The sequence below is a fragment of the Lichenostomus cassidix genome, chromosome 2, assembly GCF_008360975.1.
Source record: "Lichenostomus cassidix isolate B80296 chromosome 2, HeHo_3.0, whole genome shotgun sequence".
Taxonomy (NCBI): Eukaryota; Metazoa; Chordata; class Aves; order Passeriformes; family Meliphagidae; genus Lichenostomus; species Lichenostomus cassidix.
This window is the reverse complement of record NC_139482.1, coordinates 3,020,732-3,047,747: the sequence shown is the minus strand read 5'-3', so window position 1 is coordinate 3,047,747 and position 27,016 is coordinate 3,020,732. Positions and strand designations below refer to the sequence as shown.

The 27,016-nt window shown below is 40.7% G+C and overlaps 1 protein-coding gene across 9 annotated transcripts in view; it reads left to right on the top strand.

Moving 5' to 3' along the window:
• The window catches only part of ADCYAP1R1 (ADCYAP receptor type I), a 142,840-nt gene that overhangs the window by 6,883 nt on the left and 108,941 nt on the right, over positions 1-27,016 (top strand). For all 9 annotated transcript variants that reach the window (XM_085050154.1, XM_085050153.1, XM_085050152.1 and 6 more), the window contains exon 2: positions 24,169-24,323. In XM_085050154.1, coding sequence (XP_084906280.1) covers positions 24,240-24,323 — 84 coding nt within the window. In that variant the 5' untranslated portion in view covers positions 24,169-24,239. The remainder of the gene's footprint in view (positions 1-24,168; positions 24,324-27,016) is intronic.

The following is a 27,016-nucleotide window of genomic DNA, read 5'->3' as shown; positions in this document are numbered from 1 at the left end:
TGTGATACTTATCTGCAGCACATCATTCCCCCTGTGTGTGAGGGCAGGTTAAATCCCCTGGGGTATTTGTGCACCAAACACCAACCTTTCAGCTACTGATTCTGGCCTCAGGCCAGTGCCCAGTCAATGTGGATAAATACAATTATCTGCTATAGACTGAGCTCTGTAGCTCTTTAGCCTAAAAAGGCTTCAATAAATACCACTGAGATGGTTTCATGTGCTGTCTGAGTCCTGTCCTGGGTTTCTGATCCCTTCTGGTGGTGGAGAATGAGACTGATCAAATCTTGGGCTCAGTGCTCTTACCAGACACACAAAGAATTAGTTGTTTTTCATATACTCTCATGGAAGGCTTGAAAATACCCTTTTGTATTGCTGTCCTGGATCACAGTTAAGATACTGAGCCACAAAAAAATTGCTATATTGCAGGTGTATCTATTTAGCTCCAAATCATTCCTGGAATCATTTTTTCCCTGTGACAACCTCGAGACTGCATTTGACTTTCTCCAGATTCAGCTACCACTGACAGCTCCTGGCTTTTGTTGCCCAGATTGCTCTCTCCTTCTAGGGAGAGAAAGAATTTCTGGATTATTTGAATGTTTGTGATTCACCAGCTCCAATGTGGAGTTTTTCCTTGTGACTCCTTTTCCCAGCTTCCTTGAGATGTAGACTCCATCTACCCGTAGATGTATTTTTAATTTTGCATTTTGAATTTTGCATTGGTATTTGCATTTTTAATGTGTAAAGACCTTTCTGTCCAAGTTCCAAAGTTCTGTTGGCTTTGCTACCTGATTGTTTCAGTTTCTCCAAACTCTCCTCTTTGGAATGAGCAATGTCAACTACACACTTTCTTTGGTGAAGGTTTGTGTTGCTTTTGTCTGCTTTCATTTTTCTGGTATTCTCTCTATCTCCAGAAAACACAAAGGTGGGTCCAAGGTGATTAAAGCAAACAATGACCTATTTGGAGCAAAACTCTTCAAAGCACCAGGCTTTGATATTCTTCTGATAGACCCAGCATCTTCCAAGTCTTCTGGGGAGCTTTGTGTGCATCAGCTTGAAAAACCCCTGAGGAAACTCTCCCTGAAAAAAACCCCAGCTTTTTAACTTTTCAGGATCCATCTGGCAAAATAAGTCTCACATCTTCTAAGCAGAAATAAAAATGGATTCTCCAAGCTAAAATTCCCTTTTTTGACATGGTCTCGATTTAATTTTTTTTTCTCCTGATAGATCATTACATCGACCTCTTGCTTTCCTTCCCACTGTCCCTACTGAATTAGAGCAAAGACATAATTTAGTTACTCTACTATTCCCAAAGAGCTTCTGAGACAGACCTCAAGAAATAGATTATGCATATTTTCATGGTCACTGCATTAAGCAGTACCATGGGTGTGACTCTTTGCCAAGTCCATCCACAGCCAAAATATGTTTAGTATGTGAAACGTCATGAAAAAAATGGGTATGAAATCAACAATGTGATAACTCAACCAGATCACTTAGATCAGACAATTTGGAACTCCCAGTTATTTTCCACAAAGGTGAGAAGGAAGTTCCCCTGAACATTAGCATGCAGTTCATTTCTTCACTGGCTGGGGAAACTCTAACCTGATATTCTGCTTAATGAACTGACAGACTATTCTGTAATGAATGTCATTCACTGAAATGTCGAAGTTTAAAAACGCTTTCGTTTAAACCATGGGTTGTCTGGATTTTCTGGCAATCATATATAATTTTATGTAATTTCCCTTTTGCTGCTCTTATGACTATTTGCTCTAAAATACAGCCTTTTTATGTGTGCAGATTTCTGGGTGGAACTAAACGGTGTTCATTAAATGTTGTCTTTACAAAAAGGAAACCTGCGGAATCTAGATTTTGATTCTTTCGATCCCAAATTAGGTTTCTAAAATAATTCATTGGATTTTACATCCTTTTTTTTCCTCTGTTATGGGGAAATACTGGGCAGTGAGTGCTGGGGAAGAGCCTGGTAAGCCAGATATGATGATCTGAAAAAAGAAAAGTTAACAGATCTACCCAGTCCATGTAGACTGACCAGACTGGAAAGAACATGCAGGTGTGTCTGAGTTCATGGCCAGGATAATCCATATCACTCTCTTCAGCAGCATGTTCAAACTGGCATTTTATAAATCAGCTCTGAGAGCTTTAACCCAAAATATTACAGCTTCTCATTCACGGGCTGGTTTCGACATGCCAAATTTTTCTGTGCTTGTGCCATGTCTTTGCCATTTCCAAAATTTATGCCTGTAGTGTGCTACTGTTTCTGTGTGACTGAAAAATCACCACCTTTAGTGCCTCTGTGTTTACATTTAGCCTGCAACAGGTAGAGGATCAGACCAGAAAGCAAGACCTGTATTTATATTTTTAGTGCATTTTTATCAGGAATGGCAAAGATAAAGAGGACAGACCATAGAATCATAGAATGGTTTGGGTTGGAAAGGACCTTAAAGATCATCCAGTCCCACCCCCTTCCATGGCAGGAACACCTTCCACTATCCCAGGTTGCCCCAAGCCCTGTCCAGCCTGGCCTTGGACACTTCCAGGGATCCAGGGGCAGCCACAGCTTCTCTGGGCAACCTGTGCCAGGGCTTCACCATCCTCTGAGTAAAAAAAAAAAAAAATCTCCAAAAATTTCTTTACTGCTTAACCAAAGTAATAATTTCTGTCCTTCCTCAAAATGCATCTCAGGACTTTGATTCCTTTGCTGCTGGAGCAATATAGATCAGGATGTTGTCCTGACATCCTCCTGCCTTTATTTTCAGCACTTCTAAGCATTGTATTAACCTTTGTGGCAGTTTTTTTCTCCTCTAAGATGAAGAAGGCTAAGAAAAATGAGTGATGTTAGGGAATATAAAGAAAGGAAAAAATATTACATGCTCTAAGTTGGACAAATAGTAGTGACATCATCTGAAGCTGGACTTAGCCTTCAACAAAGTTCTCATCTCTAAGAAGATGAAAACTCCTCCACTCAGCAAAGTGAACCACAGTGATTTGCCAGTCCATTTAATAATCAAATGTGCAAAAGAGTAAAAAGATGCTAATTCCTCCAAGTACTTTCCACTCCCCTCTGTGCTATTTTCATTTTATACCCTTTTTTGCTATGTTCCCTCTTTGTCCAGGTAGGATTCAGGGTGTTCTTACCATGACTTCAGCCAACATCACCTTGATCTCCATGGCAGGCAGCTCTCTATTTTCAAGCCTGGTTTTACAAAATGTTCTATACCATTCCACACCTTGCTCTTCATTGCCTCTCTCAGTAGAGTTCTGCCTTCAGTCACCCCTGAATTGCAATACAGAGCAGGAGAAGCACAGTGTGACCTTCACCTTTTCCCACCTGTTGTTTTGAGTTTTCCCATCTGAGTTTCCTGTGAGGAGCTTTGGAAGAGTTCCTACATGATGTTGTGCAATGAGCTCAGGGAAGGAACCTGTGTTATCCATGTCAGCAATGCTGGAATGTTTGTCAGGTATATTTGTCCTGCTGGTTGCAGCTTGGCCTTGCAACAATACCATGGGATAAATGAGGCATGACCCCAAGTTCTTGATATGTCTCTCAGCAAATATTCTACCAGGATTCTTTGAATTCTTTTTAAATAAATCACTTAGATGAATCAGTCTAAATACTGAAACTAGTTTGTTTAGAGATTTACTCCACAGGAGTTTACTCCACATGTTGCTCCAGTAGCAGTGAAATGTCATTGCAAAATCACAACATCCTGCACGAGACACCTGGAGAGCTACACTTTGTACAAATTTCTACAAAACATCTATGCTGTGGAATCATAGAATGTTTAGGGACCTTAAATGTCATCTCATTCAAGCCCAATCCATGGGCAGGGACACTTTCCACAATCTCAGGTTGCTCCAAGCTCTGTCCAACCTGGCCTTGAACACTTCCAGGGATGAGGCACCACAGCTTCTCTGGGAAACCTGTTCCAGCTTCTCACCACCCTCAAGGGAAACATTTCTTCCTAATATCCAATATAAACCTGCTCTCATTCTAAAACCGTTCCCTCTTGTGCTAGCACTACATGCCTTTGTAAATAGGCTCTCTCCATCATATCTACATAGATAAAAAATTCTACAATATAGCTAAGGAGAATAAAAATGCAAAGATCAATTCATTTCTTTTTTATTAAAGCAAAAAATTTAAATCAGATGTCTTGTGCCCCTTAATGGCCTTTTTCCACCCCTGCTGTCCATTACAGGAGTCTGGGCTCACTTGGTTATCTATAAATATCCACAAAGTACATGTCTGAAGCTACTGGAGGAAAATCCACTTTGATTTGTAAAACACTCTCTTAGCTCTCCTTATGGTTTTACAAAACAAAGGCTTTCCATGTCAAGGGTGGGACACAGGGTTAATAGTTTTAAAGGAAAAAAAAAGAGATCAAAATATTTCCTTCACGGATTTATAGAGTTTAAAAGTGAATACTTACTGTTCTCCCAAAGGATTTCTTAAAAGTGTCACTGTCATTATCCTAAATTGGTAGTTAAGGAATTATCTGAGGAAAACTCACATCAGAGTTCTTGTGTGCTCAGACAGGCACAGACTCGTCGTCAAACATCCTTCAGTTGCTTGGGTTTTGCCATTGTGCCTTTTTATCTCCACGATGCACAGTGACAGAAATTCCTGTTGTCTTTTCGAGATAAAATGAATCTCCCTAGATGAGGAGAAACTGTTTTCATTAAGATCTACTCAGCAGAGGTGCATTTGCCTGACAGCTCTGGCGTGAATACCAATGAGACTGGAAGTGGGGAGGAAGGCAGATAATAATTTACACAGCTCTGATGGGAGGGAAACTGCAAGAATCTGCAGCAACCTGGGAGAATCTGATTTCCAAACTCTCTATGCAACATCTAATAAATAAGGTATTTAACAAATGAAGGCAAACAGCAAAGTTGCAAACATCATGTCCCAGAGAGTGTTTTCAAAGCAGTTTGGATGAGGATGTTCTAGTTGATGGTGAAGCAGTTTGGCAGAGTGAGCAAAAGTGATGGCAAATCCATTACTTGCTCTCAAGGCCAAGGAAGGTTCCAAACCTGATGTATTTCACAATGTAGTTACAATATTAAAGCCATTTTCTTGTCCCTGCTGTGAAACAACCACTGGTGGTTGTTGGCTCCTCAGTTCACTTCCTTGAGCTCCTTACCCACAAAGAAGTAGCTGAGAAATCATTGCTGATCCAAAGGTGGGTGATGACTGTAACAGGAAAGCAAAGGCTCCTCACTGGCTGCGCAGAGGTTTTTATCCTGGTGGAGGATTGCTCTGCAGTTCTTGACTTGTTGCCTTTGACAGATGGATTCACTGTGGTCCAGCTGTTTGCTTGGACAGAACAGCTTCACTTTTAGACCATTTTTGGTCTACATGGAGAGCTCAGAAAGGAGAGTTGCAGAGAGCCAGATTACCCTTTTACACAAGGAGAAGGGAAATAGAAGACTGGGAACTGCAAGAAGATGCAGACACACTAGAAATAAACTTGTCTACAAAGACATGTTCTGGCTCTTGGATAAAAGTACATCAATTCTCCAAGGAGACTTAGGAAGTCAGATCTGACCTGGACATCTGTCCATGGCAACGAGAAAATATTTTCAAAGTTCACGTGCCCTGAAATTATTTTATATTTGAGAAGCTTTTGCACATATTCTATTTAACCAGTTTTCTTTAAGTCTTGGCTTAGTCCCCAGTAATGAAAAAAATAGTTCTGTTTCATAGTTGCTGCCTGTTCTATGCTATGTCTCTTTTCAATTAATTTAGCCACTATTTGCTTCTTAGGCTGCAACAGAACTGGTGACAGGGGATATCTGCTCTGCGTGCTCCTGCTTGAAGGTATTTCAGCAGAATAGGTTATCAAGATTTTTGGGATGTGAGGGACTCTGCAACTCTGGAAAACATTGGCTGTGCTGATGCTGGGAAATTAAACACCACTAGAGAACATCCTGAGCTCCTGGAATTTAGTCACTAAACCATTATTAAATTATTATTAAATGAATGATAAATAATTTGCATGGCATGTTGAATGGGTTTGCAGGTTAACTGAGATTCTTCTTTTCAATGCCTGGGCTCAAATCAGAGATTATCCAATCTCAGACATCATTCCCAACAGGCAGTGTGCAGATGGCCACTCTGCTTGAAGGGCTGAAGAGGTTAAACCATTTCTACAAACGTGTTTGCCTCAACCCAAACCCAGCACACCTCTCAATCCCTGTGTGTGGGGGGTGGGTGTGAAGTGTAGCTGAAAAAAAACCACCACAAATGAACAGACAGAAAAAATTCTGCCTTGTGCCTCCCACATTCCCTGGCTCCTGTGCTATTCTAGCTCTCCTGGCAGTGTTGCTGGATTGCAGAAGGGAGTATCTTGAGGCAAAATCCCTCAGTTTAGTCATGACTCCGTGCCTTGATACCGCGTGTTGTGGCAAGTCTGGATTGTGTTTTTTCTGGAGCATCAGAGTTCAAACCCCACGAGAAGCAAAGCCTCAGCTGAGACAGAGCAGGAGAGATCTCCCTTGGTGGACAGACCTGATTCTCCAGAGAGCTGGGAAGTGTGTTGGAAGAGATAGCTGGCTGCCCATCAAAGAGCCTGTATACTCGATTTACAGCTTCCTAGGAAGTTGTTTCCTTAGTGACAATAACAACAAGAGCAATTTTAGAGCATTTTCTTCATGTCTGTTTTTAGTGCTTTAGAGGTGTTCAGAAGTCAGAGTACAACTGGCACTTTTCTTCAGAAGGGTTGGGTTTTTTTCTGAGTTGTCTTTCATTTCTCTTTTGTAGCTCACTTTGGCATATCAGAATTTTTGTTTATTATAGGGATCTGTGCTAATGCTGTTGGCACTTTTGAGTCCATAGATACTGTGGGAGCTGGAGGAACAGATCTTGCAGGATTTTTTTAATGTGTTTAGGAAATGGTATCAAGCTGGGAGGTCATCCTGTGGTGAGGGCTGTGGGGTGTGGAGGGTGGACACTCCTTAAAGCCAACCCCACTTTCCTGGAAAGGACTCATCAATCCCCAAAATTATACTTGTAACAGGAAAGATTAGGGATGTGTAATGGAAAAAAAACCAGCACAAAATCATGCTTAGGAGACAAATCTTGACAAAAGTCATCAACATCCATATTTGTCATGATTCACAATAAATTCTGAAAATAAATTTTTTGGAGGGTGAGGGGAAGAAATTATCATAGAATTCCAGAATGGTTTGGGTTGGAAGGGACCTTAAAGATCATCTCATTCCAAGCCCCTGTCATGGGTAGGGACAATTCCCACTATCCCAGGTTGCTCCAAGCCCTGTCCAACCTGGCCTTGGACACTTCCAGAGATGGGACATCCTTGCAAGGGAATGACCTGGAATTACCTGAAGAATGGGACTGCTGTAGCAAGAAGACCAATTTTTTAGTCATTTCTGAAGAAACCACATGGGATGAACAGCCACTCTTCATCCTGTCCATGGAAGACCCTGAGCATAATCCCAGGAATTTAGTTTTGATTTCCAAGAGAACAAGTCTGACAGAAACTACGACAAAGATATGCAATTTGGAAGGAGGGAGAACCTTCAGAGCTCACAGTGGGTTGTGAAACTGAGGTAGAACATGAGAAAAAAGTGCAAACTCTATTATGTCTGAATTAGGAGGGCAGTCAGTACAGGCTTCCTCTTTAACCAAAGAGACAAAAGAGTGACTGCAGTCAAAATATGATTCATGCCATGGAGGTGTCAGGCTCTTTTTATTAACAGCAGAAAGAGATTAAAATATCTCTGCTTATAATTTAAATGCTAATAATTAACTGGGAAGAACTCTTTGTCCAGGAGCAGTACAGTCAATTCACCAACACCACATGATACTTTCTTTGTTCAGGGCATCACGTAATTCGAAATAAATTTCAATGTCATGAGCAACTTTGTTTTTCTTTCCTCAGTCAAGGCAGAGGGGCCTAAAATATTGTGTGTGTGCCTTTCCAAATGTGCTCTTAATTTCTGTTCAATTCTTAGGCAGTAATTCTTGATTAAATTATGAATTGCTCGAAACTAAATTGGAATGAGCCATATGGCATGGTCCAATATGGAAAAATGAATGTAAAAATAGAAATTAAAGTATATATCCATCTAAAATCTTCCTTGAATACCTTCCCGAGTTATAAAAAAGAATTTCCAAACTTTGTCTCCCAACTTAGTCATCATCAAACTTTCCCTGGGATAGGGGGAAAGAAAAAAGCTAAAAGTGTAAATGACAAACAGAAATAGCATTTCTGATTAAATACAGATTGTCCATTTGCTATTTTAACACTTTAATTTGAATCATTAATTTAAATGGAGATCCCTAATAATGAAGCAGCAAGGTTAATTAAGTTCCAAGTCCTGCTTTGGACAACTTGTGCTGATGTCCACATTTCACACCAGCACTTTGGAGCCAAATTTCAGTATCTCTTGTGAACTATTCCTTGCTGTTATGCAACTACTTTTTTTTCTTGGTATCTCACCATTATTAAGTGGTTCCAGCCCAGACTTGAATCTTTATCTTTTCATCAAAAACCTGATCAGGTTTGACTCAGCTCTGCAAGGCGTGGATGATAAAATCTGAGATCACAAACTGTGCACTGCATGTGTATTTTACATTAAACCACTCGATAGTATCTGAGAAAATGAAAGTGATTTTTTCTTAGCTTCAGCCTTCCGGGCTCTTTCATGGGTGAATCTATTAGAGCAGAATACCAAATTAGGAATTAAAATATTTACTAGGTTAAAGCAGAGAAATCCCACATGGGATGCCAAATGATATATTGGTTATGTACTGGAGAGGGGGGAAGTCAGGAGGGGTGAAAACAAGCAGCACAACAAGAGTTGAACAAATTGAACTGACAATGCACCATTTACTGAGCGTGATACGAACACGTCGATTAAATGGCAAATTAAAGAGCACGAGAATTTGTTGCATATTTTATTACTGGAAAATGTTTCCAGTCAGAAGATTAGAAAAGATGCATTACTAAGACCCATCTCCGCCTGCTCCGTCAAGAATGACAAAATGAATTTGCTGTTTGAGAGTTAAAATCATAAACACCAAGAGTAGGAAGTAGCACATACAAGAAAAAGGGAATAAAAACCCATAGCATCATAGGAAGACCTTGGGTGAGCGAGTTTTGAAGCCTGAAGTCCATGGAGTTGTTCTGGAGTCCTGCAGCTCTCTGAAGACCCCAGAACCTCCAGCCACCTCCACCATCTCATCATCACCTCTGAAATATGCCTGCTGAGCTGCTGAGGACAGTTCCCTGACCTGATTGTATCACACTGACCATGGCTGGCAAAGCTTTATTTTTTCATAGAATCACAAAATCGTAGAATCACAGAACGTTTTGGGTTGGAAGGGACCTTAAAACTCATCCAGTTCCGTCCCCTTGCCATAGCAGGGACACCTTCCACTGTCCCAGGTTGCTCCAAGCCCTGTCCAACCTGGCCTTGGACATTTCCAGGGATCCAGGGGCAGCCACAGCTTCTCTGGGCACTCTGTGCCAGAGCCTCCCCACCCTCACAGGGAGGAATTTATTCCCAATATCCAATCTAAATCTACCAATATTTAACCCAATTCACCTGGAATAAATTGGGTCCTACTAGGAGCTCAGTGTGGACACAAGCCAGTGCAGCATGGATTGGTGTCTCCAGGCTGACTGGGAGTAATGACCTTTCTAGCATGGCCAGAGCTGGGGATAGGGATGTCCACAGCCTCCTTGAGGTGTTTGAAGCATTCCTATGGGATTTGTACCCAATGGTGGATATCTTATTGCTGCAGAGGGTCAGCAGAAGGAAAGAATTCACATCTTCTCATGAAAAAGTTTCAATTTCCTCTCAGCTAATGCAAACGACCTTTAACCATTTAACTATTAACTTAATAATAGTTTAAAAGGAAAACATTGCGAAAGAGTGAAAAAGAGAATTTTGAGTTATTCCCTGTGTTGGTGATCAGAGGAGGTACAGCTGGTACTCAGAGCTAAATTAATCCAGTGTGGATCTGTACGACTGAGGCTCCCTAGATGTGAAGTACTCAATGTCCTCATTCCTCACCCAAGGCACTCAGCAGAAATCACTGCTTTTGTGCTCAGAGATGAAGATTGCCTGGAGGAGACCTCTACATGTGTGAGCAAACTGGGGCATTTGGTTTGCTTTGGAAAACACCTTAAAAAGGCAGAGGGGCAAAGAAAAACACATTAATTTCCATTTTGGAGAGATGTTAATCATGGCCTGTTGGACTGGAGCTGGATGACTGTCACTGAATAATTATTAGGTTTTATTCACCTGCTTATTTATGACCTGTAAGTCCTAATGTCCTGGTTTGTGTTTGGGATTTGTTTGTTAGGTTTTATTTTGCTTTATGGCACAGTTGTTTTCATGCTACCCTTCATTATTTTGATATGAAAACTCTCATTATTTTTACTGCTTACTTGAAGATAACAGAGAATATCACCTCTTTGCAGAACATAAGCCAGAATTATTTCTAGTAAAACCTGTGATTATTGTCCATCATGGAGAATTTTGTGATCAATTAAAATCAAGCAATGCTGGATGGAATAAAACAATCCAAAGGACATCTAAATCCATGCCACAGCATTTTGGTTGCATCTAAGTGGGAGACCTGCACACACCCAAAATGTGCAAAATATTACTGTAAAAATTATTCTCTGCCTCACACAGCGTTTTCATTTCATGGCTGTTTCTGAATAAAACAATCTTCAATAAAATACCCAATTCTCTGGGCATGTCTAATGGCAGCCAAGCTGTGCCCTGGAGAGTCCTCTGTGCACCATCCTATCCAGACTCCAGCAGAAAATTTATTCTGCTTTTCCAAAACAGCCTCCCACTGTGCTGACTCCAGGTTATCACACACTGAGTTTTATTTGCTGAGAGAAGATCATTCTCTTCCTTTCCTTTCTGTGTCCCTACCCTGGTCTCCCCAGTGAGTTATATGTTTCAGAAAAACATACAAACTCATCCCATGCCTCATTTACTGCAGCTGGCAACAAACTCCAGGGACAGAAGTGAACTCTGGGATATGAAGAAGGAAATACCATAAAATGTGGATTCACCTTTGCTGCTGCATGCAGAGGATTTGGTTTGGTTTTGTTTGTTTTGGGGTGGGTTTTTTGGGGGTTTGTTTTCTTGTGGGGTTTTTTTTGGTGGGTTTTTTTTCTTTTTTGGTTGGTTGGTTGGTTGGTTGGTTTTGGAGGTTTTTTTTTGGAGTGGTGGCTCCAAAGAAAAGCTGGTCTTTGGTGCAGAATGCATTGCCAGGGAACAGCAACAAAAGACTTTGAGATACCAGTTCACCAGACTGGCCTGAGCCAGAAAATGATGTGAAGATAACTCAGAGTTATTCTGTGCTACCAGTACCTAGTTTGTAGGATTGCTTCCATATTTAAACACCAGGATGTTTCCAAGGTCAGCCAAAATTTGCCCTAGGTTTTACCACCTGACTCTCACATACCATTGGTGGATTCTCCTTTATTTTGTTGTCCTCGTCCACCTTTAATCCTCTCTTTAATGCTCTGTTTGGATGAGAAAGCCCAAGAAGGCCACTTGAATGTAGCTCTGTGCCATCTGCAGCCATGAGGATCATTAATAATGCATCCAGCAGAAATGAGGGCTTTGGGACATCTTCATCTCTTGTCTTAATAAATTACATCCCTTGGAGGCTGCTGAAGTACATCTCCCAGGGCTGGAGATCAATGAAGCTTTCTTTTTCTTGAGTTGCTTTTCTTTAGACTGGATATTAGGAAGTGTTCCAATCTATTTCAAAAGTTTTTATCAGATGCCGACCAGGAGGGGAAGATTTCTGATTTCTGTCAGAAATCAGCATGTGAAGCTGTGCCTGCCCACAGCAGTGTTCTTGGAGTTATTTCCAAAGTTTAGAAGAAACCCTCTCCACAGAGTATCCATGGATAAGGGGAATAATGTAAAACCAATAAACTAAAATGATAAATTAAAATTGTGAAATCTTGGGTCAAAATCCTCTGTCCTAAAGAGTTTCTAAAGGATCAAATCTTCATTACCCAAAGTACTTGAAAAGCACATGATGATCATCATGTTTTTTCAGTGCCATTTCAGTTGAGCTTAAATTACACATTAAATTCAGGGTGGGAGTGAATAAAGCCATGAACAGAATTTACACTTGATCTGATGTGAGGAAAGTAAAAGGAGGAGGTTGGAGCAACAAGAAAAAATCTGTTGCTAAACACATTATTTGGCCTTAATTTGCTGCCCACTATAAGATGCTGCTCATCAGCTGAGTGTAGCTTTGGCAACTTATAATGTTTGGACTGAATCTTTGAATGCTGTGTCTCAAATCTTTCTTTTCCCTCCCTTCCTCCTGATAAAATAGAGAGAAATAGCACATAATTAGTCTGTTGCTCTGAAATGCACGATTTAGGATAACCTAACATATGCTGTCAACTCTCTGAGTTGTGCCAGTTGTGGCTCAGGGACTATTCAAGGAATCTGTGGAAATTATCTCGAGTTTAGAGGTGCACATTTTAATGAGATAACTCTCACCCAGGGCTCTGAAGCACCACCCAAGGGGAGAGAGGCATTTTCACAGTGTCTTTGAGCCATGAGTCAACCAGTTTCAAACTGAGCAGTGGGCACGTTGGAGAAGAGGGGATTTCAGCTTGATTGGATTTACGTGTTTGTATCCTGGGTTTTACTGGGATGCATGACAATAAAATGACAAAGCTATCCAGCGGAAAGGAATAACATTTTGATTGTTTTCGGGGCCACAAGGGATATTCCAGTTCCACATGACTCCTAAAGGAAAATGTGAATCATACCAGGTTGGGTTGAGTCTGATCTGATGACCATCCTGTCAATTTATAAACTCCATCATCAGGCAGCTTAACGTCTATAATCAGGATTTCCAGCTTTCACTTCAACAGCCACATCCAATAGTGGAAAATCACCCATTTTTTTATAGTTTCCATTGACTCCTGTTCATACTACTTCTGCAGTAGTTTGGAATTTGACAGAAGTAAAAACGGTGCTGTTGTGGATACAACTGATCACTTCTAGTTTGGTTTTGATGGGTTTCTTTTGACACCTCTAGAACTGATAAAATAAGAGAACACATCATTTATTGGCCAACGAATTCTGCATGTACCTGTATGTTTATTGTGTGTGTTTGTGTTTTTATATGAAATTGTTTTGGTCCTGCATTGTCCTGACCTTCCCTGGAATTCTCTTAGGGCCATATTCTGTCACCTTATAGAGCACCACAGGGCCAGCTCATCTTCCAGAACTCTGCCATGGAAATCCATGAGCAGATCATGTAGATGAATATAGGGATAATCAGTTTTATTAACTGGCTGAAAAGATGATTACACAGGAATGAATCACTTCCGTTCATTTAGACCTTTTCCTTTTTTTTTTCTAGAAGTGGCGGAGCTACTTTGTTCATAATAATAGAGAAGCAGTGTTTTATGAATTAAGCTGAATATTTACATTATGTACATTTTGTTAGGCTTAACTGTTGTAATTCATGCATATTCACACACTTTTAAGACTCTGGGCACCCTGAAATATGACCTCAGCTAAGACATCATCAGTGCTCTGAACCATAGTTTTGGAATTCAGTTTTATGGTGTGGAATAATTTTTCAGTGCTACCCATTAGGACTTCCAGATTTTTCATAAAGAAAACTATCCAGAGATAAACTAAGAAAAACGGGCTGACAGGGGTGGGATTCTTTACAACATTCTCAACAACGTTTTCTGGTGTGTCCTTCCTTCACGAGACAGAGGACAAAGGGCTTTGTAATTGGATGGATGGATGGATGGATGGATGGATGGGATGGAAGGAAGGAAGGAAGGAAGGAAGGAAGGAAGGAAGGAAGGAAGGAAGGAAGGAAGGAAGGAAGGAAGGAAGGAAGGAAGGAAGGAAGGAAGGAAGGAAAAACACACAATATTACCTCTAGACTCATTTCTTTCTCTGTCAAAGATTGCCTTTTGTGTGTGTAGGAGCTTTTAGAATCATAGAATCTTTTAGGTTGAAAAAGACCTCCAAGATCATCTAGCCCAACCACTAACTTGTGTTCACCACCAAGCCATGTCCCCAAGTACCACATCAACATAACTTTGAAACACCTCCAGGGATGCGTTTTTCCTCATTTCACCTTTTCTTATTGCAGAAACACGAGTTTACTTCATGATTTAAGGTGAAGGATGGGATCCAGCTCTGAGTCAGAGCCCACATGGTTGGGAATCTCTATCTATTAACTCTGCAGTGATCCATGTGTCAGAGAAACTGGTTTGCAAAATATCCACATTACACAGAATCTCTGAAAACTCTAAGTTTATTTTTATTCACTTCCTTTCTCTGGAAGGCACTTTCAGGTCTTTTTTTCTGCTGATGGTTGAAAGCTTTCTTCCAATTCCCCTGTTGACCTCTTGTCCCAGCACTGACTTTGATTTCAATCACTTTTCTTCCTCCCTTTTTTGATACTTCTGCTGTTCTCAGGGCTGTATCTCCACACAGGCTCTCCTGAGCGAATCAAATTGACTTTCTGCTTTATTAGCCCTCTGTTTGCCAAGATGAGTAGCACATTGTCCAGGAGCAAGGCAAAGACCTGTGCTGCTGAGGGAATTATTTGTCTTCTGTTCACTGTGGAGGCAGCTGAGGGAAGGCAGCCTGGATAGAGATGGTTCCCTTTTAGACAGCCAGATTTATGTGCCTTGGATTCCAGCCCTGGTGTTGCAAGAACACGTGCTGTGGAAGGTCCTAATTGTGTCCAAATGTAATGAGTTTATTAAGCACAGGATGGGACACAGCTGGGTGAACCCAGCCTGTCAGAAATGCTATAGAAAAGGAGGACAATATGAAATGTGGAGGGGGAAAAAATACGCAATTTCCTAGTGCTTGTGCAGTGTCTTAACCTTATCTTTCAGTGTAGTAGAGAAGATCAAAAATGTTTTTAAAAAAAGGGATTTTCACCTCCCTGAGAATGGAAGAGACAGGATTATAGTCCCAGGCCTGTTCTGGGATACATTTCCTTGACAATATGCACTTGAAAAATCACAGTAGAAGAAGTATCTTTTTCTCTACCCCGCAAGGAGTTGGGAAACAAATTAAATATGTCCCTTTTTTATCAAAATGGGCTGGAGTTTGGCTCATGAAAGTTTTCAATGCTGTTGATTAGAAGCAGAGAGGAGGAGAGTGGATGTTCATCTGGGACATCACCACAGATTGTCGAGTCAGAATGCTCAGTGAATTCCAAGCTGTTGTGTTCAGAATGCCTCTGACTTTGCACTGGAGAATGACAAGGAATTGCACATACGAGGCAAAGGAAGATCATTTGATCATCCTCTCTGAACAACTTGGCAATTTTTCCACACTCCCAAGCACCCTTTTCTCAATACTGAGGTTATCTCAGACTGTTTTCTTCACACCATCTCCTATTTATCCCTTTGGCATCAGGCAGTTGCTCATTGTATTCACCACCTTCCAAAGCAACAGATTACTGCCTTTCATTGCTTATTTTATTACTTTTGTTCTGCTCTCAGACTTATTTCCCAGGGATGATAAGAATTTGTTGTAGGGTTGCTGGAGCTCCAAAACTGGGTTTTGCCCTTGGGTCCATCACTAGCTACAGGAACACTCCTCTGGAGTCTGCCTGAGCTAAATAAATAGTGGAATGTTTTGTTAAAGATACCCTTGGCATTTCCTTACAGCTGAGAGCACCTTGCATGGAGACTGGCTCAGCTCTGGGGAGCAATGGTATCTTTATAATGACAGTTTGATCTCAAGATAATAATTTCAACACATCCACAGGGCAAGTTGAGGGTGTTAAGAGTGGCACCACACTCTAATAAATACAAGATTTTGAGTGAAGGAATTGGTTTGAAGGTACTGTCCAAGTACTGCTGTTGGGAAGTGTTGCTGTTGAGCCGCTAGCAGGGAAAAAGACCCGGATTCTCAGCGTGGCATGAAAAAAGTGCTTTATTATTTTGATTCCAACTGATATAGACTTTTCAGAGGTCACCCAGATTGGTCAGTCAGAAACCTCCCCCTAGGCCTGATTGGCCAGGCCTGAACTGTCCAAATCTCGAGACACTGTTTTCATAACATCCAAACTTTATCTTTGTTTATAAAACACAGGAGAAAATTCTCATGGGAAAGACCTGTGCTAGCCACAGGGAAGATCCTCAGAGACAATGGGAATAAAAGGCTCCAATAAAAGTCCAGAGCTGCATTTTCTGCTCTCACTCTTTTCTCTGCCTGTGAGAGATGTCTGTTCCACATGTGCTGAGCAGGTTCAAAGCACAGACTGATGGACAGGCTGATGGACAGGTTACAGTGCTTACAGCCCCCTGGGTGATCATGAAAAACAGCCTCTGCACCTACAACCAGGGAAGGAAACGCAGGCCACCAGTCAAGGGAAGCAAATTAATCAAGGAGCTCCTGGAAAAATTGATATGCCAGGTGGAGAACACGTTTTACTGGTTGTGGAGTAATAATTTTGAAGGCCCTGGCCAAGCAGCACTTAGAGCCCTGCTGGAATGGAGCAGCACATCGCTACCTTTATGATCCCACTATTAGTTTCATATTAGCAATGAAGCATCACACACACTGCAGATGCTTAAAAAGGATAATTGATCTGCTGTGAAAAGGGGATCTTCTCACATAATTTTTTTGCTTTGCCTAATGCTTCCTGAACGTGTGGTAGTTTGCAATTATTTCCCTGCTACGGAGTGCTTATGGTTTTTAGCTAAGAAGTCTTGTCATTTCACCAGGTCCCTGGGGACATCAACAGCATAAGGGTACAGTAAATCCAGTGGATAATGCAATAGGGGAAATAATGCCAATCAAGGCAAGAATTTCATTGGTGATGTTATAAGGGAGACCTGCCAAGAATAGCAATCCTGTGCCCAGGGAGGTGTGAGGTGTTTTCCATGGCCTCTGCTGTCGTGAGTCTTTCACTGCTGTTGTTGCAAAGATAGCCAGAAAATCTTGACCTCTGGGTGAATGATCCACTCGTGTCCACCTGAATTTGCAGTGAGCCTGAAGCAGCAGCTCCATCAAACAGATGTTCAAAGTCATTACAATGTCAAAATACTCTGATATCCAGGATTTGAGTGTCATAAAACTTCAGTGTTTCATCATATCTGTACTAGTGAAGCAGCAAAATATGAAGGAGAAGAATTGATATATCATGAGGAATTTTTTTTTATAAAATTCAGGCATTTTTAATGGATTTTTTTTTTTTTAATCAAGTCTTGCTTAGTTTTATACATATGTTCCAGAAAAGCATAAGCTTTCAGAGCTCAGGAAAGGCTGGGCTTTATGACAACACCTCTGAAAGGGTGGGAGATAGCAGATTTGGACTTTCAAAGAGTTTTTGATAATTTGCAGATAATCAGGAAATTAATCAGATATTCAGACAGTGTAAATTTAGATTATTTTCTTGAAGTGGCTGAACAACACTTACTAAAATCTGTTTTAGAACAGTTTTGGATTTTTTTTTAATATGTTAGGAAAATTCTATAAAGCTAGAGGACTAGAAAATACAAGAGCTGTCAGCTTACAGAGAAATGATAAGGAGTGTACTTTGTAAGGACAAATTATAGTGCTCATATCTTCAGGGAATTTCCATTTAATTGAAACCACTCAAAGGAAAATAATAAAATTTTTAAAAAACCCAAATCAACACTCCACCAAAGTTGTAATCAGGGACAGCTGAAGTAAAACATACATGCAAGTTATTAGGCTGTGTTAATAAAAGGAATAAAGATAGTATTGAAGTAAGAAAAGGCTGCAACATAGAGGGCAGTCAGGGCTCTGTTTTGCTTACCATTAAGGCTTTGGTGTCCTAAACTTTGGGAATGGAATTTTCTTTGTTTGCCCTCATCAGCCTGAACAAACAGAGGGAAAAAAAATTACTCCTGCAAAGCAGTAATTCACTTTGTCCAAAATTAGGCATTGTGTCACCACAGAACCATAAAATGGTTTCAGTTGGGAGGAACCTATTAAAAATGAACCAGTTCCACCCCTGCCATGGCAGGGGCATTTCCCACTATCCCAGCTTGCTCCAAGCCTCATCCAGCCTGGCCTTAAGGTATCAAACTTTAAGATGCAGAAATTGCTCCCTGAGGCTACCAAACCTCCACTGACTGTAGAGAGAGCCTGGGTAGGCTGGGCTGAACTCTAAAGGTCTGAATTTGGATTTGGCAATGCTGTTTAATGCCTTCAGTGAAGGCCAGGCTGATGGGACAGAGTGCACCTGAGAAAAGGTTGAAGGTTATACAGATTTAAGTGGAGTGATTGATAGACCAAGAGGCTGGTTCTGCTGTTGTTCAGAGACAGACAGGCTTGGGAAATAGGCAGAAAGGAACCTCAGCATGGTGAAGAAAGAGGTTTTTCCTGCCCTGGGAGAGGAATAATCCCATGCACAGGGACAGATTGGAATTCAGTTCTACTGAGAATGACCTAAAGCTCTGGATGGACACAAAGTGGATCCTCAGCCAGCAAAGTGCCCTTGCAGCAATGAAATCCAAAAGCATCATCAACTGCATGAGGAAGAGCCTTGGCAGCAGCTCAAGGGAGGTGATAATTCCTCTCTCTCAGCCCTGGAGTGCTGGGTCCAGAGCTGAGCTGCCGAGAGCATGAGCTGCAGTGAGTGCTGTGAGAAGCCACAAGGATATTAAGGAATCACAACAAGAGACTGAGAGACCTATGGCTGTTTAGCCTGGAGAAGAGGAGATTTGGGGAGATCTTATCAATGTGTAGAAATCCCTGATGAGAGGGTGCAAAGGAGATGGACCCAGGCCCTTCTCTGTGTTGACAAGAGGCAACAAGCACAGACAGACATACAGGAAAATCAACTTTATTATTGTTAGAATGGTCAAGTACTAGAACAGGTTGATTAGGGAAATTTTTGAGCCTCAGCATTTGGAGATATTCAGAAACTGATTGAAAATGGGTTTTGAAAAACCTGCTGTAGCTTTGAGCAGGGGAGTTGGACTAGACAGTCTCCAGAGATCCTTCCAGCCCCCAGCTCTTTAAATCCCCCTATTCACTTATTCTTGTAAAACCACATTGCTTTGATTTATTTCCCTCACAAGTCCTTGTGGAAGTAAATGGAATTGATAATCCTATTTCGTGTAGAAATGTTTGGACGCCTAAGCTCTTATTTGCATATGGGAGTCTGAGCATCTGCAGTTTACCATTTCCTGCTTTTGTAATCACAGCTTTATCTTCACTTTTAGAAAGGAAGCTCTAGTAAAATTCACAGGTGTTTTTTGCATTTTATGCAACAAAAAAATACCAAAGGTCTATTCCTCCAGAAAGTAAAAGGATTATAACTGAGTATTGCCAACAGATTTGGTTATTTATTAACACTGAAATGCCTAAGCCAGGCAGCAGTGAAATGTATTTCTTTCACCTATATCCATGCAAAATTTTTCTGAGTGCTGTATCAGCTCCCTTTTAAATTTTGCTTTCTGAAGCAGCAGTTTTCCTTCACAGTGGAAACACTGGAAACCAACAATGTCTTTCTGAATATATCTGTCATGAATGGATATTTTGCAGCACATGATTCCCACTGCAGTTCACATGTTAGAACAAATTCTGGGTGTCCTAGAGCCTGCATCCATCCTTGTGGACTATCCTGTGAAAAAATTCTAGGTTATTGATTGACAGTTGTTTCAGGCAAAGGTGTGGCATTTCTGCCTGAGACCCTTGAGACATTCATGTACAGCTGAAAAGGGTTTTGGTCTTTGTAGCAGTAAATCCTTTCTGAAAATCCACCTCTTGGACTTCCTAATGTCATTATCCTTTGAATCCTGTTCTGTCATTGACAACAGACTTGGTGAGTGGGAACAAGGACTTGAGGGACTTTCCCAGTTAAGTACATGGAGGGTGAATAAAAGTCTTCTTGGTTTAAAAAAGAAAGCAGAGTCAGACCCTCAGCTGTTGTGATCCATGAAGAAACTTGAATTTCAGCAATTTTAGAAAGTAGGTAAACAAAACCAACCCAAAATATTTAAACTCAAAAAATAATAGCAATTCTATTAAAGATAGTGAAAAGACCATGATGTTATTTTTCTTTGCCTTAATAGGGTTGCTCTTTGTGGACTACTTTCCATGGAAAACTTTAGAACTCTTGCTGCCTGGTATTAAATCTTTTAGCTTTTCTGTTGCCTTAAATATATCAGCATCGATTTATTGACACCCTCAACAATCAAATTCCTTCTCAAGCTTTTGTGGCAAGTCAAACTTTGCTGTTTTGGGTTTCACATTGCTGATCCATATATTTCAGACTAGAGGTGGGATTATTCTGTCCAAATTTAGAGATCCACAATGTAGTTGTCAACAAACAAGCTGGCTGCTAAGAATTCCTTTACACTTTGGGAGAGAAGCTTAAAAGTAGTCAGTTAAAATAGGTCAGACAAAATGCTTTCTTCACATGTCTGCTTCTCTGTGTTGATATAAAAAGAGATTTGACAATGAGCTCATGTGTGAGGATGTATCTCCCAGGTTTCCAAAATTAGGTGATGTGTCCTAGGTCAGTGAGGGGTTGATTTCCCAACTCTGCTCATTGCTGGCAAGTGGGAGCATGAGGAAGGATCACCATACTCTGTAATGTAAATAATGTAGCTGGGATATTTACATGATGTTCCAAAAACATTTGGGAACTTATAGGAAGGAAATTACATAATGCACTGGGTCTCACACCTTATATTGACAGCCTAAAGACAGAAAAATATCAGTTGCATAATGGAAGGTGTTCCATCCCTCAGGAGAGCCACTAAGTTGATCAGAGGGCTGGAACATCTCTCCTGTAAATTCAGGCTGAGAACCGGGATTGTTCATCCAGGAGAAGAGGATGGGAGGAGGCCTTAGGGCATCTTCCAGAGCCCAAAGAGGGTCACAAGAAGGCTGGAGAGGAACTTTTCATGTAGTGAAAGTCCAACAGGGAAAGGCCTTAATTTGAAGGAGGGTAGGTTGAGATTAGATTTTGGGAAGAAATGCTTTACTGTGAGGTTGGTGAGACACTGGAACAGGTTGCCCAGAGAGGCTGTGGACTGACAATACCTAGAGTTGTCCAAGACCAGTAATCTGGTCAAGTGGAAGGTGTCCCTGTCCAAGGCAGGAGGTTGGAATGATGATCTTTAAGGTCCCTTCCAAGCCAAGCCATTCTAGGATTTTATGATAATTACCTGTTTATATATTTTGCACCCAGTAATTCTCCACCCATGTTTATTCTTCATGGGGAAATATCCTTCATTTCTCTAAGAAGTACTGGAATAACTGTGCATGGAGGGGTTGACTTCTCCAAAATTTATTCAGTCTGCAAAATCTCAGTTGCTCTTACATGGTCAGAAGCTTTCAGATTTCCACACTTGGGCAGTAGCTTGGTCATGGGGCAGGAGGAGGATGTCTGGGAGGTCCTGACTGGACACTGAAGTGAGATGAATTAAGTAATGAATTCCCATTCCATCCTCACTGGTCTAAGCCATTGTGGGTCAGCTTTGGAATGTGTTGGTTTCCTTTCAAACCACTGGCACAGGTCCCAGAGGACCACAAAAGAGCCCAGCAGGTCAGGTGGTTTCTTTTGGGTGACATCTCAAAAACAAGCTCATAACTGCCTTGTAAAGTCACTAAAAATCCTCTTTCATTCATCCAGTGGGTAAACTCTGAGAGGTTATATAAAAATGCTACCCATTATTTGATATGGCTACTTTTTATTCTTTCAAGCAGTTATCTATTAACAATTTATTCTTTTTTGTGCCTCTCTGGCAGAAGTCCCATCACACTTGGAAAGGGCTCACTGTGTGGTTTAATTCATTGGTGACATCAGATTGTGCACCTGACACTTGTGGGCTTCTCATGGAGGAATTGTCTTCACCAACCTCTAGAGTCCTTTTTTTGGGTGGGGAAAGAAATGGGCAGCAGAGCAAGTCTGCCAGAGCTTTTCCAACCTTCCCTTGAAGCATCTCAGCTACTTTCACAAAGAATCTGTTGTGGCACTGAAAGTGTTTCCAGGGGACAAATGAATTCACCTTCAGAGGTCATGAATTTTGTTAAGTCATTAGTTGACCAAAACAAGGCCTTTTGTTTATTTTCTTCTTCCTTTATTTCAGCCATGCTTGAAATAAGCCCCTGAAACCCATTCTATTTTAGCAGCAATCAGCTGATTTTCAGATTCTCAGGCACTTCAACAGCCCTTCTGTCTCACCACAGATAACTGAAGATTATTTTGAGGAAATGTTTATCCATAACTGAAAGGTGCAACCCCTCTGTTATTGGCTATTCTGACTTCACTAATTTTAATTACAGTGGCAGATGCAGATAAAACAACAACATGAATTATCAGTAATGAAATTACAGAATTTATTTACCAGTGCAATCAGAAGAAAATATGATCATTTAAGCTTCCCTTCCAAATCCAATATTGATATATTTATTTCTTTTTCTTAATACTGAACAGCAATGCTTTATCAGCATTGCCTATATATTTGTTTCTAAAAGTTTATTTTTCTAATAAAACATAGCTGACAGTACCTATCTGGGAGATAGCTGGGCTTTAATTGGTAATAGAGCTAACTACCCTCTAATTGATAGAGATAAGTAGCCTTTAATTAGTAACAGGGGGACTCTGAATGTATGTATAACATACATGGCAGGAACAGCTAAACAATATAAAAGGTTCTGCTGCAGGTCCAGGGCAGAAGTTCACAGCACTGGGAGCTGTTATTCCCTAATAAACACTCGAGTCTCCATGGATGACATGAAGGTCTCAGCCCACTATTTGGTGCAGGTTTCCATGACTACCTTGAAGGGAGAAAATGAAGTGCATTCTTTTATTTTCTCTGCAATATGTGAATGAAAAGCAATGAAATGGTTTGCAGATGTTCTTGCTGTCTCTATAGATGCTCCTTTGGAACTCAGACAAAACAGAAAACAACCATCCTCCGCTTTTCAAACCTAGGGAATGACAGGTTAAAGTAAAATGAAAGGACAGAATTCAACCTCCCACACCCCTCTCTGGCTTTTCTGGGCTGACCTGCACACAGGAGTGCGAAAGATCAGGAAATAATTTCAAATCCAATGGCTGCTAATGTGTCTGTCTGGTTTTGTCTTGCTTCTGTTAATGGAATTCCAAGTCCTCAGGGCTGAATGTCACCAGGGATGTTTACTGTCCTTCTCAGCCGAGATCTTATCAATTGCTCATTATTTGATAAACCATCAGAAACAGAGTTAAGTAATTAAATTCAGTGCCAGAACAGAGCGTGAGTGACTGATCAAGTGAGGATGGAAGAAAACAGATCAGTTTAGAGTGAATTTTATGAATCATTGTTCTCCCGAAATTTAGAGAGAGATTAATTTTCCTGTTTTATTTTTTAATTGGAAGACTCTCTCCTTTCTACGTGCTGATGCCTTGGCAGGGTGTTGCAGTCAGTACAAAAATTGAGTATCCTTTGATTCTAAAAGTTCTTTTACAAATCAGTTCTTTACAAATCAAAGTAGGATAATGAGAAATAAATCCAAACCTCGAAACACCTTCCCTCCACTCCTCTGTTCTTTCTGGGCAGAGAGCAAGCAATGGAAGTCACAGATATAGGTGACATTGTTGCCCATATAAGTCAATCCTGATTATGTCCTGGATGGATCTTTAGCCTGAGACTCAAATTCATTCCTTTGCCCCTCCACTGCCAAGTTCTCAGAAAGGTGATTAATAAGGTCATTAACAGCTTATTAACAAGTCTGCTGACAGGTTTTGTCCTGTGGACAAACTCTCTTGGAACCAGACCTCTAAAAAGCCCCCAGAGAGTTTTGTTTTTAAGACACTACTGAAAATCATGGAAGGCAAACCACAACCTCAGAGATGAAGCAGACAGGTCCTTTTTCTTGTTCAGAATAATCCTCCCTTCCTTCTCCCCTGGGTACAATTTAGGTCTTTGCAGCTAAAAAACCTGTTCCAGTATTTTGTGACACAAGTTACTGATCATACAGACAAGTTCTTTGGCTTTAAATTAGATATCCAAGACCATCTATAACAGCTGTAAAAGTGTGGTTGATCTCTAATGTGTGCAACTCGCAATTCACATGTTGGGTTCTCTGGATTTTTGTCCATTTCTTTTCCGTTCTCTTGGTGGTTTCCATGCTTAGGATAATTTTCCTCTTTTGCTGCAGAGATCTGAGCCTTGACGTGAAGACCTCAACTGAAATACCTGCAGAGAGCTTCAGCCCTAATCACAGTGTTCATGAGCAAAACTTGTGCAAAATTCAGAGAGAAGATGGCCATCAACTGGAAGATCTGCTTCTTCAGCCTCATTTTGCTTCCCACGGTAAGGAAAAATGGTTTTATTTGCATTGTTATGATATAAATGCATGTTCTCAAGGCCAGCACTTGCCAAGAGAGAAGGATTTGCTGCTGACACTGATTCTGGATTTTTCTGGGTGGTCTCATAGCTTGGGTTGAGACTTTTCCAGCCTCCTTTGTTATTGCATTAGGACTTTGATCACTGCTCGTCCTGAGAAGGGCAAGTCCATCCCCTGAGGGCATTCATTCACTGTTTTTATCCAAGAGTCAAAATAAAATAAAGCAATAATTGAAAAAAAAAAAAAAAAAGAAAAAAAGTGGATCTTCTGTTTTAAATTCATGGGTTTAAGAATAACTTATTTTCCAGACAGAGGGGATAAAATTAGAGATTCCCTTCATCCCCCCTATGCAACCTAAACCTCAAGAGATTCCAGGCAGTGCTTTGGGAAGCCTCCATTTTCAGAGGAGCAATTTTAAGAAACAATACAAACGGGCCTCTAAAGATACTACAGGCACTTGAAGCCATCCATCATCTTTCTGAAGATATTCAGGCTCTGTCTGAAGATGACAGGGACTCATTTTCCCCAGAAGTCTTTACTTAGCAAACGTGCTCTTCCATTAATAACTCAGTGTAACACATCTGGGGACTGTGACTCTCCATTGTCCCCCACACACAGTGACTGTATCTCTCCTCTCATAAGAGCCATAAAACCACTGAACAAAGATGGTTTTTTTTCCCCTTTGTAGCTGTGAGGAGCTGTACACAACCCCTGCAAGAACCTCTTGTTGCGTTTCAACACAGCTCTGTGTTAAACCATTGATCACAAATGTGCTTTTCAGCTCTTCTGCAGAGGCGTTGCTCAGAGGGATTCAGTGACAAATAGCACCAGGATTTCAATCCTCCAGCTCATTCCCATTCAGAGCCTTCTACAACTTCCATGAAAATGCTTTATGCTTGCTTAATACACAGATATTCCCACCTTACTGCTCTTTAATAGTTGGGTATTTGAAAGAATTTGTGACCTTTGGTTTGTTTTATTTGTAAATGACAGTTATTTAGTGTGGTGGTGGTGTGACCAGAGCATCTTTTAGCAGTTTTTGCAGAGTTTTTTGCTGGTGTGTACCAATTGTGTGACCCGTCTTCTACACTGCAGAGCAGGCAGCATATAGGACTTGATTTTAGCACACAAAAATACACTTTCTTTCCTTTAGGCTCTTATTTAGAGTCCATTTCATTTCATTGCACATCCAAAATGTGGGATAATTCTGCTCAATTCTGTAGAATTGGGTTGGAACTGGTCCTGTACTTTTGTTCATCCAAATAAGACAGTCCCTTACATACAAATATCTGGTCTTGGAATTTTTATCTCGTTCATGGTTCCTCTGACTACTCCTTAGCTTTCCTGGTCAGGTAGAAATGATTACTTAATAAAAACTGAATATGCTGAATTTTTATAATCTATCATCTCTGAAATTATTACAGTAAACTTTCTCTAAGCTAATGGGGAGGGGGAAAAAAACCCATATTTAACCTGGTTTAGGTACTGATGTTCATATGAGATTCTTGACTTAGAAAAGGAGTTTAGCTCAAATTTACATGCTGGTTTTTTGGACACACAAGCGTTGGTGACATGGATCCTGCCCTGGGAGAAACTGGAACTCTGAATTCCTGGGCATGCGAGCATATTTTTCAGACTGCAACCAAAATAATTAAATGAATCAAAAGACAAAAGGCATTCCTGTTAAATGCCCAACAGCCTTCAATATTTCAAGGTTCTCGGTGCTCAGTTTGAGACCCTTGAAAGGTGTATTCTTATTTAGAGGTGAACCATTTTTAATTAAGGGAAATAAATGAACAAATCTCTTGAGCTCTCAGATGGGTGACCTTCCTGGCAGATGTAGAAGGACAGCAAATTTCCAATTGCTCACGTTTCAGGACATAACTGTGGTTGCTGAGCTGGATAATTAGTGATCAGCTCCAGCTTGTGGAAAGAGCTGCTCTTAATGAAATATTCTACAGCAAACCAGAGCTAATAAGAAGCAAAGTGCTTTTTATTTGCTGTTTCTTCGAAGTTTATGATCTTATTTATGATTATAAGGTTTTATTGCTGTCTTTTGCAGGAATCCAGATATTAGAGTTAACCATTGAACACACATGAATTAGTGTGTTTGCACACACAGAGTCCACAAGAGAGATCATACAATGGTTTCTGTATAATATTGACTTCATACTGAATCCCTACATTTCTTTTCACAGACCAAATTGCAGGAATGATATAAAGTTATTTATGGTTCTTCCCTTGCTGTGATTCTTTTGCAGGGCTTGTGGTAACACATTTCTCTCCACTGGGGCACACCCCTTCTCCTCAAACCATCTCTAATGTGCTGTGCTGGTGACCTCAAATTGGCGCTTTCCTGTCATGCAGATTTTCCAGTTTTCTAGCAAGGCAGTGGATGTGACTTTTAAAAACGTTAGAGTAAATTCAGAAGTCATCCTAGACTCCTGAAAGTTCCTGAAAAAATCTGGTTTTATACTGCCTTCCTCTAAGCACATCTGGTACTGTTCAAGAAATCTCCAGTCACTGCCAAGGAGAGTTCCTGGGCTCAGCAGTCAGGAGAAATCCATATTTTCCTCAGCGTGGATGCCTTAGCTTCTGCATACCTGCTTGGATATGTAGTTTATGTTTTAACCAATAGTCAGACCCATTTTACCCACAA